The sequence below is a fragment of the Papio anubis genome, chromosome 5 (genome assembly GCF_008728515.1).
Source record: "Papio anubis isolate 15944 chromosome 5, Panubis1.0, whole genome shotgun sequence".
NCBI lineage: Eukaryota > Metazoa > Chordata > Mammalia > Primates > Cercopithecidae > Papio > Papio anubis.
The window spans coordinates 162,408,652-162,421,624 of record NC_044980.1 but is presented as its reverse complement, the minus strand read 5'-3'; the positions used below and the strand labels follow the sequence as shown (position 1 = coordinate 162,421,624).

General features: G+C 42.2%; 1 protein-coding gene across 6 annotated transcripts in view; it reads right to left on the bottom strand.

Annotated features, from left to right (window-relative positions):
* Positions 1–12,973, bottom strand: part of DOCK2 (dedicator of cytokinesis 2) — a 433,369-nt gene that overhangs the window by 315,856 nt on the left and 104,540 nt on the right. For all 6 annotated transcript variants that reach the window (XM_021940250.2, XM_017960117.3, XM_021940247.2 and 3 more), the window contains one exon: positions 8,579–8,687. In XM_021940250.2, the coding sequence (XP_021795942.1) occupies positions 8,579–8,687 (109 nt within the window). The remainder of the gene's footprint in view (positions 1–8,578; positions 8,688–12,973) is intronic.

Sequence of the window (12,973 nt, the reverse complement as noted above, 5' to 3'; positions counted from 1 at the left end):
TCATAGAGTGGATTCTTTTCATTTCTAACCACTGCCCAGCACTGCTCAAATGGGTACATTGTACCTTCTTCAACCCACCCCTGCTAATAGGCTCCATGCTATTGTCAGTTTTTCTTTATTATAAATATGTGGTAAAAAAAAATGCTGTTTGTATATCTGTAAAGATCCTTGCAGGATAGATTGTTCAAAGAAGAATTAGTGCATGAAAACATATAGACGTATAAATTTTAGGAGAGATTGTCAATTACCTTAGAAGATACAGTAACCAATTTCCCTTAACTAACTGTTCCTTTCCCCATAACCTTGCTACCATTGGACATACAATCTTGTAGATTTTTGTTGATCTGATGTGTAATTTGCAACTGTTTGGTTGTTAGTATGGTTGGGCATCTTTTCCATATTTATTGAACATCTATATTTACTAAATTGCATGTTCATATCCTTTTTCTGTTCTTATTTTGGGTTTTTTTTCTTATTGGTTTATAAAATTTTTCATGCATCAATAATATTAACCCTTTTACAGTAACACATTTTACAAGAATTTTCTCCCACTTATCCTGTTGTTCCATTGCATAGAAAGATTTTAATTTGTAGGCTGTCATATTTGTCAGACTGTTTCTTTATAGTTATTGGATTTTGTATCTAGAGATTTATTCTTTATTCTTTTAAATGTAGATTATAAGATAAAACAACATTCCAAAGCCATTGTCTCTCAGACTACGTTCTATTGGAACCTCTTGTCCCATAGGATGGTGTTAGGTATTCTGTAGAGGAAAAGAGTTTGCAATCAAAGAATTTTGGAAAGCATTGGTTTAAGCAAAGATAAACCAGTGAGTTTTTTTTTAACTATAGAACTTTTCATAATTTTAATATACTAAGAAGCATTATGACATTCCTCCAGGCAGTCACAGTATCCAGTACATTCCAACCTAGTTGGTCAAGGACCATCTTTATCAGGGAACATCAAGCAGATGTAGCAAAATCAGATGACTGCAGGGCTAGGCAAGCAACAGAAAGAAGTGATATGGAATGAGGACAGGGCAGTGGGAAGTGATGAGGTGTGTGGATTCCATTCTCTGCCTAAAGACTCAGTTATTCCTATTCAATTGTTTTAACACTTTGATTTAATGCTTTGATTTGCTAGACAAATCAAACACAAATGCAGGCAGCATTTCTCCCGGAGGTGACTAATTTACAACCTCTAAAATCTAAAGGGATACCATATACTGAGGCATGTGCCCTGAAAAAAGGCTAGTCCAAGCACTTTTTTTTTTTTTTTTTTTTTTTTTTTTTTTTTTTTTGAGACAGAGTTTCGCTCTTGTTGCCCAGGCTAGAGTGCAATGGGGTGATCTCAGCTCACTGCAACCTCCACCTCCCGGGTTCAAGCAATTCTCCTGCCTCGACCTCCTGAGTAGCTGGGATTACAGGCACCTCCCACCACGCCTGGCTAATTTTTTGTATTTTTAGTAGAGACAGGATTTCACCATGTTGGCCAGTCTGGGTTCGAACTCCTGACCTCAGGTGATCCACCCGCCTCAGCTTCCCAAAGTGCTGGTATTATAGGCTGGAGCCACCACGCCCAACCATTCTATCATTTTTACTCTCGTTATTACTACCATTCTTCATAAAATAATATTATATCATTATTACTTTCATTCCATAGTCTATATTGTGTATACATTGTGCGTAATACTTAAAACACACATACATATACATATGTATACACATAAACATACACGTGATGCATATATACATGTACACATATAATACAATTACGAATTATAGGGTTTTTAAATGGGAATCATGGCTGGGCATGGTGGCTCATGCCTATAATCCCAGCACTTCAGGAGGCCAAGGGATTGATCACTTGAGCCCAGGGGTTCAAGACCAGCCTAAGCAACATGGTAAGACCTCATCTCTACAAAATATATATATATATAAAATAGCCAGGTATGGTGGCATAGGCCTGAGGTCCCAGCTACTCAAGAGGTTGAGGCAAGAGGATCACTTCAACCCAGGAACTAGAGGCTGCAGTGTGCTGTGTTTTGCCACTGCACTCCAGCCAGGGTGACAGACAGAGACGCTTTCTCAAAAATAAATAAATAAATAAATAATAAATAATAAAATAGGAAGCATTATTGGGAACTGTATACATGCCAAATACTTGACATGCATGACCTCATTTAATTCTTCCAACAACTCTGTGAGTGGAAATTGTTAATCCCATTTTACCAATGAGAAAACTATGGCATGGAGAGGTTAAATAACTTGCCAGAAGCCACGTAGCTAATGAGTAGCAAAGCAAGGATGTGTACCCAGCTCTGTCCAGCTGGCTCTGATCCAGTATATCCACTACTGTCCGTCACACTATAGGAAAGGCATTCTATCTCGGCAAGTGGGGAGGATTCAGCAGGGGCAAGAAGGCTAATTTGGAGGAGGAAGTGGAAAAAGAGCTTCCCCTACCCTTTGTAAGAATAGTTTTTGAAAATAAAATGCAGTTCTTCTGACATCCCTTAAGTTAAGGATCCTCATTACCACATATATAGGGGTTGCAAGAAAGGCCAACAGGAAAATGTTTGCTATCTCACTAATTAGGTGATCACGTGGCACTGAGTAAATTTCCTAGATTAATCGTCCACTCTGAACCCCTCTGCCAAAGGCCAGGTACATCCCTCAAGAAGAGAATCAAACCCAAAGCAACCAATAGTGGTTTTACTGTCCCAGAGGTAAATCAAGGGAGGACGCTTGACATCATTGCTATCTAGATGGACTTCACCAGAATTAGAAAACAGCGAGTGTTTAAACATAACAACAAAAATCAAAACCAAACTAGCATGCCTCCAAACTCAAAGGGACTTGTCTGCTGAGTGCTCTCAGGCTTTCTCGCTCTCTCTCACACTCTTTCTCTCTCTCTCTCCCCTCCCTTTCTCTCTCTTTCAAACAGAGTGACCAGTGTTGGTGCCAGTAGACACAGACTTCTGGCCAAAATGAACATGTCTTGAAATGATACACAGCTATGCAAGAATGCTACCAGACATCTTCCTCATTCAAGAGCCACAGGCATTCAAAACAAGTACTATTCCCATCAATTTTTAATCCTCTTATTTTAGCCAAGCAGTGGATGATCAAGGTCCATGGAAACTGGAAAAACGATGTTGCAGGAATTCCCCATAGCATGACCATAAGAAGGTAGTTTACTTTGAGATGCTGAGTTGTTCCTGGGGGTAAATAAATGCAGCTCTCTCAGGACATTCAGCATCATCACTAATCTCTCAGGCAAACTGAAGGGAAAGGGATCAACAGGTTCTAGACTATGTGTGCTTCCATCCTTTCTGTAACTCAACTTTATGGGGACCCCTGAGTCTTATCCACCTGGCGTTTTGCCAGAAGACTTGGGTCTTAATGAAATTATGCTATTGCTTGGTGGTGATTAAGAACTCAAACTCTGGACTTATACAGCCAAAATTTAAATCCAAGATCTACTAATTTTCAGCCAAGGTAAGTCACTTAACCTCTTTAAGCCTCATTTTCCTCATTTACAAAGCGGAGATAAAGACTATATGCAAAGACAAATAGTCTGTACCTCTGCTTTACACCAAATGTTCTCACTCATAAGTGGGAGAGCAACAATAAGAACACAGGGTGGGGAACGACACACACGGGGGCTGTCAGGGCGTGGGGGGCAAGGGAAGGGAGAGCATCGGGATAAATAGCTAATAAATAACACGGGGCTTAAAACCTAGATGACAGGTTGATAGGCGCAGCAAACCACCATGGCACATGTATATCTATGTAACAAACTTGCACATTCTGCGCATGTATATCATGGAATTAGAGTAAAATTTTTAAGAAACCACTATTTGTCCTATAAGGTTGTTGTTAAAAAGATCAACTGAGCTAACAATATATGTAAAGCTTTTAGCTCAACACTTGACACTTAATAAACACTGAAACATCAAACTAAACAAAATGAATTATTTATTTTATTTTATTTTATTATTTTATTTTCAGACAGAGTCTTGCTCTATCGCCAGGCTGGAGTGCAATGGCGCGATCTTGGCTCACTGCAACCTCCACCTCCGGGGTTCAAGTTATTCTCCTACCTCAGCCTCCCGAGTACCTAGGATTACAGGCGCCTGCCACCACACCCAGCTAATTTTTGTATTTTTAGTAGAGGCGGGGTTTCACCATCTTGGCCAGGCTGATCTCGAATCCCTGACCTTGTAATCCGCCCTCCTCAGTCTCCCAAAGTGCTGGGATTACAGGCGTGAGTCACGGTGCCCGGCACTATTTATTTATTTATTTTAAGAGACAGGGTCTTGCTTTGTCACCCAGGCTGGAATGCAGTGGCACAATCACAGTTCACTGCAGCCTTGATCCCCTAAGCTAAAGTGATCCTCCTGCCTCAGCTTCCTGAGTAGCTGGGACCACAAGCATACACCACTAGGCATGGGCAGGCCCCCATGCCTAGCTAATTTTTTTTAATTTTTTTGTCGAGACAGGGCCTCACTATGTTCCCCAGCCTGGTCTTGAACTCCTGGGCTTGAGAGATCCTTTCGCCTCAGCCTCCTAAAGTGCTGGGATTACAGGCATGCACCATTGCATTCACCTATATTCATTCATTCATTCATTCATTCATTCATTCAGACAGTAGATATTTGAGCACTTTCTGTGTGGCAGCCATTGTTCCAGACAATGGGGATGTAAATGGCAGAGTCCCCTGCCCTCCTGGACACTCCAGTGGCTTCATTAGCATAAGTGGCATTCACAGTGGCCAAGAGAGCATGTCATTCAATACAAACTGTTCATTTAATTCCACTTGCACCATCAAATTGGAGCATTATGAAATACCATGGATCGTAAGGAGAATGGGACAAATTGGCCTGCACAACATCACCATATGCCTTTTACTCACATTTGAGCTCTGTCTAATTTACAAGTGTCTGGTGTTGACCCTCTGAATCTGCCATCAGTTTTATCAACACACTTACAGGGCTGGCACACATAAGGACTTCCGAGCACATGGCCCATTGTTGAAACATGGGAACCCCTGGCCTAAACCTTACCTGTGGCATAGAGAAGAATAGCGCTTTGGAGGCAGATGACCTGGGTGAATTCAAATCCTAGCTCCAGCTCTATGAATACGTGTAATTTGGGATGAACTATTTAACTTTATGAGCCTCCTATGGACACTGAGGATAGTGGTTCCTTGAAGATCTCTGGCGGGATTTAAAACACTGTATATGAAGAGCCCAGTTCCATGCCTGGAACATGGTGGGTACCCAATCAGTGGAAAGTATTTTTATTGCTCCTCTCCTCTTTGAACAACTGGCTTTCAATTCTCCATGGTCTTGGTGAGCTGCTTCCGTGCCAACTCAGAACAATAAGAAAAACCACAGAAAGCAACTCACAAAAGCTGGGTGAGCATTAGAGATGGGCAATAACTTGCTTAGGTTTCAGAATTCACAGTGGACACAGCTGAGATTTGAACCAGATCTGCTCTACTCACAATTAAGCTGGTCACAAATGAGGGTTTCCAACATAAGCCGCTACCCAGCTGGATGTGAAAAGTTTGAACCAGGAACATCAACCATGGGCATTCGTATCCTCTGCACCCACCCGGCACTTACGGCTGATGTTACTAATAGCTCACACCCTATGCAGGCTCAGAATCAAGACTCCAGTCACCTCGTACTATTTCACTAGCTGAAACTTTGCCATGCATGTTTTCATACAGTCACTTCTTGTGGATTTATTCTCTTAAGAATGTGTGTCTATATTTCTTTATCGAACTGAATAATTGAACATCCTAACACTATTTAGTCTTGTGTAACAAAATTAGGAACACAAATAACCCGCCTTCTGAATCCTCACTAGTAAAATACCCAAAAAGCTTCTGTTTTTTGATGAAGTAAAGGAGGAAGAGGTATAAATGATTAAAAATGATTTAAACCAAACTATGGAAAAGGCTTTATACTTCATGTTTCACATATATTACTTTATTTCACCCTCTCAGTAATCCTCTAAATTATACATTAGGCCTCCCATGTTACAAAGGATAACCCGAGGCCCAGAAAGCTAAAATGATGTGCCCAAGGCTACATGCCCAATCTCTCTGGTCAAAAGCCAAAGCTCCATCTCCTGCAGCAAATCTCAAAGTCTACAGAAGATTCCACATGTGGGATTTGGAGACATCACAGGGACTTGACCCCTCTGCCCTCATCATTAAGTTCTCTTCACATGGTACTGCTCTCCATATTAGAATATAACTTTAAATTCTTCTTTGATAACTTTTCAACAGCTATGTAAATAGGTGGAAAGCATCATTGGTTTTATGAAAATCCCTGAGGCTAAATTTGACCCTTAGAGCAAAATGAAAAAGAGATGAAGCCCCTTTCTATGTCTCTGAGGTGGAAATCTGCAAGAACAAACCAACAAACCTGGCCCAAATTACAAGGAAAGCAAGGCATTTCTAACACAGCTACCCAGACATGAACCACCTGGGTAAAAAGACTTATGCCAAAACCATAATAATCGTATCAGTTCACTGCATTTGCATAGCATTTTATAACTTGTTCTTCTGCGGAGAATGTTTATTTGATCCTCACCCGCACAATGAAATCTTATAGATGAGGAAACTGAGGCACTGAGAAGTGACCAATGTAAGATCACGCAGCTGATAAAGAGCATTCCTGTTGACCAGATGTCTTCAGAGCGGCAAATGCTCACTTGCTCCTCTTTGTTTCCCTTCTTTCTTTCCCTGCCTTCTTACTCTCTCTCTCCCTTTGTTCCTTCCCCGAAGACATTTGTGGCCCATCATAGGGAAACAGGTGCTGAAATTAGAAAGAGTAGCTCCACAATGACCTACTCCCTCTTCCACTCTTCTCTCTCTCCATGGCACCTCAACTTCTTTGGGGCATCAGCGCCTTTCTCCTCTGGGATGAGAAACTGGCTTTATCTATTTGCTCATCATTTCTGCTCTTTCACACTTCAGCTTCCTTAGAGCTGATTTCACACCTGATTCAACCCTATAGCCCCTCTCATGGCAACTGGCCATTCTTGGCTCTCTGCGGATATCCCAACACTGTGTGGCTGCTCACTGGAGGCTCAGTTGCTTCCAGGTGATACAGATGCAGTGGCTGGTGGGGGCTCCTGCTGCATCTCCTCATGCTGTCCCCTGCTCCTGTGATCCCCTTTGTCAGAGAATGATGAGGGTGTTAGGAATACGAGGAAGATGTTTTTGGTTTGTTTTTTAACCAGCAGGGGATAAGGGAAAAATGAAAACTAAAACAATGAACTTCCAACTAACCCAAGGGAAGACACTGATCCCCAGTAGGGGCTAAAGAAACAGTCTTGTTACATAAGACCAAACAGTGTTAGGACATTCAGCTGTTCACTTAGATCAAGAAATATAGGTACATATTCTGAGGAGAATAAATGTTAGAATTATCCAGATTATTCTGAGTGTTGAAGACACATGATGAATAAGACAGTTGCCTTCCTCAACACACAGGTTTCCACTCTTTGTTAAATTAAAGGAAGCTGTCAGCAGAGTGGTTCTCAAACTTTGCTTCACAGTAAAATCACCTGGGGAATTTTTAAAATCCCCTGGCCTGGGTCACACTCATACCAATTAAATCAGAAAGTCTGGTGGTTATAACCAGGCATCAGAATTTATTAAAGATCCCCACACAATTCTAACGTGCACAGTCTGGAATCCATAGTGTGAGAAGCAAACATTCCCCAGGCTGACTTCTGCCTCTGCTTCCTCACCTTCATTCTAGCTAAACACTAGTACCTCATTAATTCTAACCAGTGCCTGGGCATCCCAGGCATAATGGATCTTTAAATTAGCAACTAAAAGAATAACATTGATTTAAACAAACAAACAAAAAAAAAATAAAAGCAGCAGCAGCAAAAATCTGCATTAACTCATTGATTTAGATAAATGGGCTTCCTTTATTCACAACACATCAGGCACTCCCACCTTCCCCCACCTGCACCCCCAGTGCCTGCAAGTACATTCTGTGAAAGTTCTGAAGTCTCCCTGAAACAGCCTCTTCATTCAGACTCTTGGCTGCTCAACTCCTTCCCGAACACAGGGCTAGGCCTCACAGTTTCTCAAAGATTTGCAGACTTCACAGATTAGCATCATGGACCACACATGAGAGGACTCATTCTCTCCAAAGTACCTCTTGTTTATTGAGGAGCCCTCTTTAATCCCAAAAGGGTCCCTGCCTTTATGTTGTCGAGAATTAAACTACTGGAGACTCAGTTTAAGAGACTGCCACCGTAACTATTCTCTCCATCGGAAGTGGATCCGGTTTGACTAATTTCCTTCTAGGTAACAAAAATTTCAGAGCTATTTTAAAAGAAGGCACTGCTACCTTCATGGGAAGCAAATAATAAATACATTTTCTCTTGTCCTGAGGAGCCCTTGGTATTTAACCAAGTGGCCAGCCCAGGCCTTCACTGGACACAAGTTTGCATATTTCAGCAAAAGAAGATATTATCTTAGCATGCTGTTACTTACTGGATGGCCAAGGAAAAGACAGATTTTATTGTAGCATAAACCAACCTGCAAAAGGATGGTAGTTTTGTATTGACTCTTCATCAGATTGTTGATGGATTCAAAGAGCCGTCTCATGGATTCTTCAAACTCCATCTGTTCTTTGCCTTCATAAAGCCTGAAATAAGATACATCTGGGTCATTTCTCAAGCTAACAGACAATACGTTTAAAAATGTGTACTAGGCACAAACTTCATTTGAAACTTAAAACAAAAAGAGTGGGAGGTGGGGACTTCAAGGAGGAGAGGATTCTGCAGATGCTGTGTGCATCATTCTCTCAAGGGTAAAGCCCCACATCCACCATACCCAACAGAAACCCACCGACTAACAGGGCATACACCTTCTGCTGTATTTTTTTAAACCCCAAGGAAACCCCAAAGGAAGGAAATTTGTCCTAGCTGAGGAGACATTAATAATTTCACCCTTCTGCAAGAATCAGAGGAAAAACATTGTGGTCATCAGATTTTCAAAGTATCTTGGAAACATCCAGGAGAAATATTTTCAAATGCACTGCCATTTCCACCACCCATTGTCTGCTTGTCAGATGAGTCCCAACAATCCATTTTATGCCAAGGGCCATTGCCTTCCCTGCCCTCATTTCAGGAGTGTAGTTATTATCTTAAGCCTTTGTTTCTCTGATTATGAAGTACCTACACTGTTAAACATGTAAACCTAATTGAAATACATAACTTAGAAGGTGAGATTCCTCATTAATCCAACCAGGGAGGTTAGCTATTGTCAACATTTTAATGGGTATCCTTCTAGGAACTTTCAATGCCTATGATAATATACAAGTGTAAAATTGCATAGAACCAGTCCCTCATGTAAAACCAGTCTCCAGGTACCTGCCTTTTATCAACCCCTTCCCCAGCCTTAGGAGTGTTGTTCAGCTCAAGGCTTCTCCAAACAAGCATTTATCACCAACCGTGAAATATCCACAGCCTAATCTGTGGCCTCCAGTGTGAAATGCACAGAAGAGCGCTGCTGTCTCCAATTCAGATAAAGAGACTCTCTCCTGTCACGGCCCTACATGCTCAAAAAGCTCCTCAGTGCACCCGGGCCTTGGCAAAGGTGGTTTCCTAGATAAAGCACTGACACACTTAACAGGTTTGTTTACCTCTCAACCACAGAGCAGGCCAGCCAGTCACGGCCCCCTCAGCACTGTCTCCGCAAAATCCCCATCCTTCCCCTCAGCCTTATTCCCTCTTTCTACTTCATTTCTCTGGCTCTAAGTGTGTGCCCCTTCTGTTTATTTTCTTGAGTGTTAATCACTTTCTTTCTCTCCTTGGACCTCTATGTCTTTATATCTAGTTCTCTCCCCACCCCCGCCACCCCCTGACTTTGTCACTCTCTTTCTGTCTCAGTCACTCTCTGTCTCTCTTTCTTTCCTTCTTTTTCTAACTAACCCCCTCTCTAAAGCCCTCCTGAAGTAAGAAGCATAAGTGAAGTCAGTGCTGAATGTTCCGTTGGTTACGGGGACTCAGCAATTGCTGCTGACCTTCTGGGTCCAGCTCAAGGTCACAGAGACAAGGAGTGTTGAAGTGGCCACATGCCTAGGGCTCGTCATTCTCTTCCTCTCCCTAGCTCCATAGCTCCCTCTGCTAACTCGCCCCCACCCTGGCTTTTACACTGCTCACTGCTGAGCCTTCTTGTCCTGCCATGAGAGATAACTGCCACAGCATATGTATTCTAGAGCCAATCTGCTTTGGGTTCAAATCCCCACTGCCCGGCAGGCACTTTATTACAAACAGCAGCAAACATTACAGAGCACCGCTCTGCTCCAGGCACCTTCCTGAATGCGTGTGAAATCACTCACTCCTCACAACCACAGCATGAGGCAGGCACTAGTATCACATCCACTTTACAGATTAATGAAGCTTACGCAACATGCCAGAGAACACCAGGCCAGTGAGTGTCAGAGCCAGAATTCAAAACGGGCCATCGGCTCCTGAGCCCAGCCTCTCAGTCTCTTTGCACACTGCTTTGCTCTACACTTTACTGCCTCCTTAATTTCTAGAAGCCTCGGACAAAGTGTAAACCGTAACAGTACTGTGTCAGAGGATTGCAAGGACTGACCCACATGGGAAGCGCTCAGCATGGGTACCTGGCCCTAGCGGCTGTTAGCACCTGCCGTACTGTTATCAACTAGAAGAGTAGCATGATTATCATTGCTCTCATTCCTACTTCACAGATAAGGAAACAGAAAAACTCTCAAGAGGCTGAAACTTGCCCAGATGTCATCAAAGTGGAAAAGATGGGACCAGAGTACCCTGTCCTTGACCTAGCTGAAAAGAGAGGATCTTAATCCAGCATAGTGCTGGTGGTCGGCCTCCCCATGAGATCACACTGTTTGTCTTTCTTTGTGCCCACAGCCACCAGCAATCCCTAACGGACAGTCCACCCATCACGCCTTTTGCCTTGAAGTCTGTTACTCTTTCCATGAGGCACAGATGCCTGAAAACGCTGAATGAACTGCATCACTATGGCTGCTACTGCTCTAGAGTATTGAGCCTGCCCACTCTGTCTCCCACCCACATGTAACACCCAGACCTGGCTGCCCAAGCATTTACAGACACATGGGCTCTTTCTGCAGGGTGTACCTGTGTGTGTGGTGAGGGGTTCTGCCCAGGTCCTCCTGGGAACCACCTGCTCCTCCAACAAGGCTAGGCTCCAGCAACACTTTCCTGCTGATTGGTCTGTCCAACCCTACCCTCCATAACTGAATGGCCCCCTGGCAGTGTTCCTTCTGGAATTTGTCATTTTTAAAAAAGAAACATAAAAACAGACTTTTTTGGAGTCATCTGAATGGCAGCACTCCAGAGGGAAGGGTCATGAGCTCCTGCTGAAGAGATCTCTGAGGCTGTCCTGGTTCCCAACGTCTCTGTGTCTCATTATTTAACTTCTTTTGGATTTTATGAGCTGCACAAATATCTTTACGATAAACTCTCCTTTTTGCCTAGACTAGCCTCTGCTGGTTTCATTGCAAACCCTCGAGAGTCAGAACTTGGCAGAGTAGAGCCAGCTTCTTCCTGCAGCTCCCCTGAGTTTGATACCAAGAGCTGCTGGGAAGTCTGGTGAGCATTTAGTTCTTGCTCTTACTGTACAGATGAAGAGACTGAGGGCCACAGTGGGCAAGTGACTTGGCTTCACCAGCTTGTAAATATTACGTGACTGAGCTGGAAGGAAAAAAGATTTTTAGTCTGTAAGACTAAACCAAGGCTCTCTGCTCGACATTAAATTTTGCAGGAAACTAAATTTGATTTTCACGAGAAAGAGAGCAGGGATGTGCTCTAGGTCACAGACGGTGCCAGTGACATAGCTTGAACCAGAACCACGTATTCTTCTTCTGTGTTCTCATCATCTAACAGGGGAAGGCAGATAACACAAATCCCAGGAAGCCATGATTAGGGGCCTCCACCCCAGTGGGAATCCAATCTGCTCCCTGCTATCCACGTCACAAGTTAAGGAGCTTGACACCACAGTGGAGTCCAGGGATGAAAATATATCCTGCACCTGCCTAAGTCTTATAAAGGATAAAAAACAATTCTAGGAGGAAAATGGGGGAAAATTATTTTTTATATATATATGTTACATAATATAAATCTTAAATTTAAAATTTAAATATAAATTTATATAAATTTAAATATAAATCATAAACATAATTATATATTATGTATATAAATCTCAAAATATATATATCTAAAATAGATATACATATTTAAAAATATTTACTTTTTTTTATCTGAGGAATGGCTGGGAATGGGAAGAAGAGTCACAGGACATGACCACAGCTGGGAAGAAGAAAGGAAAGAAAAATCTATTTCATATAAAGGACTTTGCTATCAAGCCAGACCCCTCCATATACTTGCTGTGTGGCCTCAGTTAATTACTTCTCTGAAATTTCACTTTTCTTCCTGATAAAATGTAGTTCTAATGCTCATTTGAATGGTTATTTTGAGGTGAAAAACATGAGATAATTCTCTTCAAGTGCTTAATATTGTAGTTGGCATTTAATCAGCGTTAAGTAAACTTTAGAAATTCTTGTTCTTGATTCCTAAGCACAGAAGTGATTATTTGGGCAAACTCTCTGATCTGAGCATAAGAGGAATATTTTGTAAGATACAGGGTCTCAATATGTTGCCCCAACTGGCCTCAAACTCCCAGACTCAAGTAATCCTCCAGCCTCAGCCTCCTGAGTAGCTGGGACCACAGGCACATGCCACCAATGCCCAACTATAAAAAGAAATATTTCAAGTAAGGAGTCAATAAGGAAAAAAATTCATAAGGGTTTTAGATTATAAGGAAGAAGTAACGTGATGATAGCAGGGTGATTAAGCATTGCGGGACCCCCCTTGAAAGACCTGAAAAGAAAATAAAAATGCCTGAGCTGTCTGCGATTCTTCA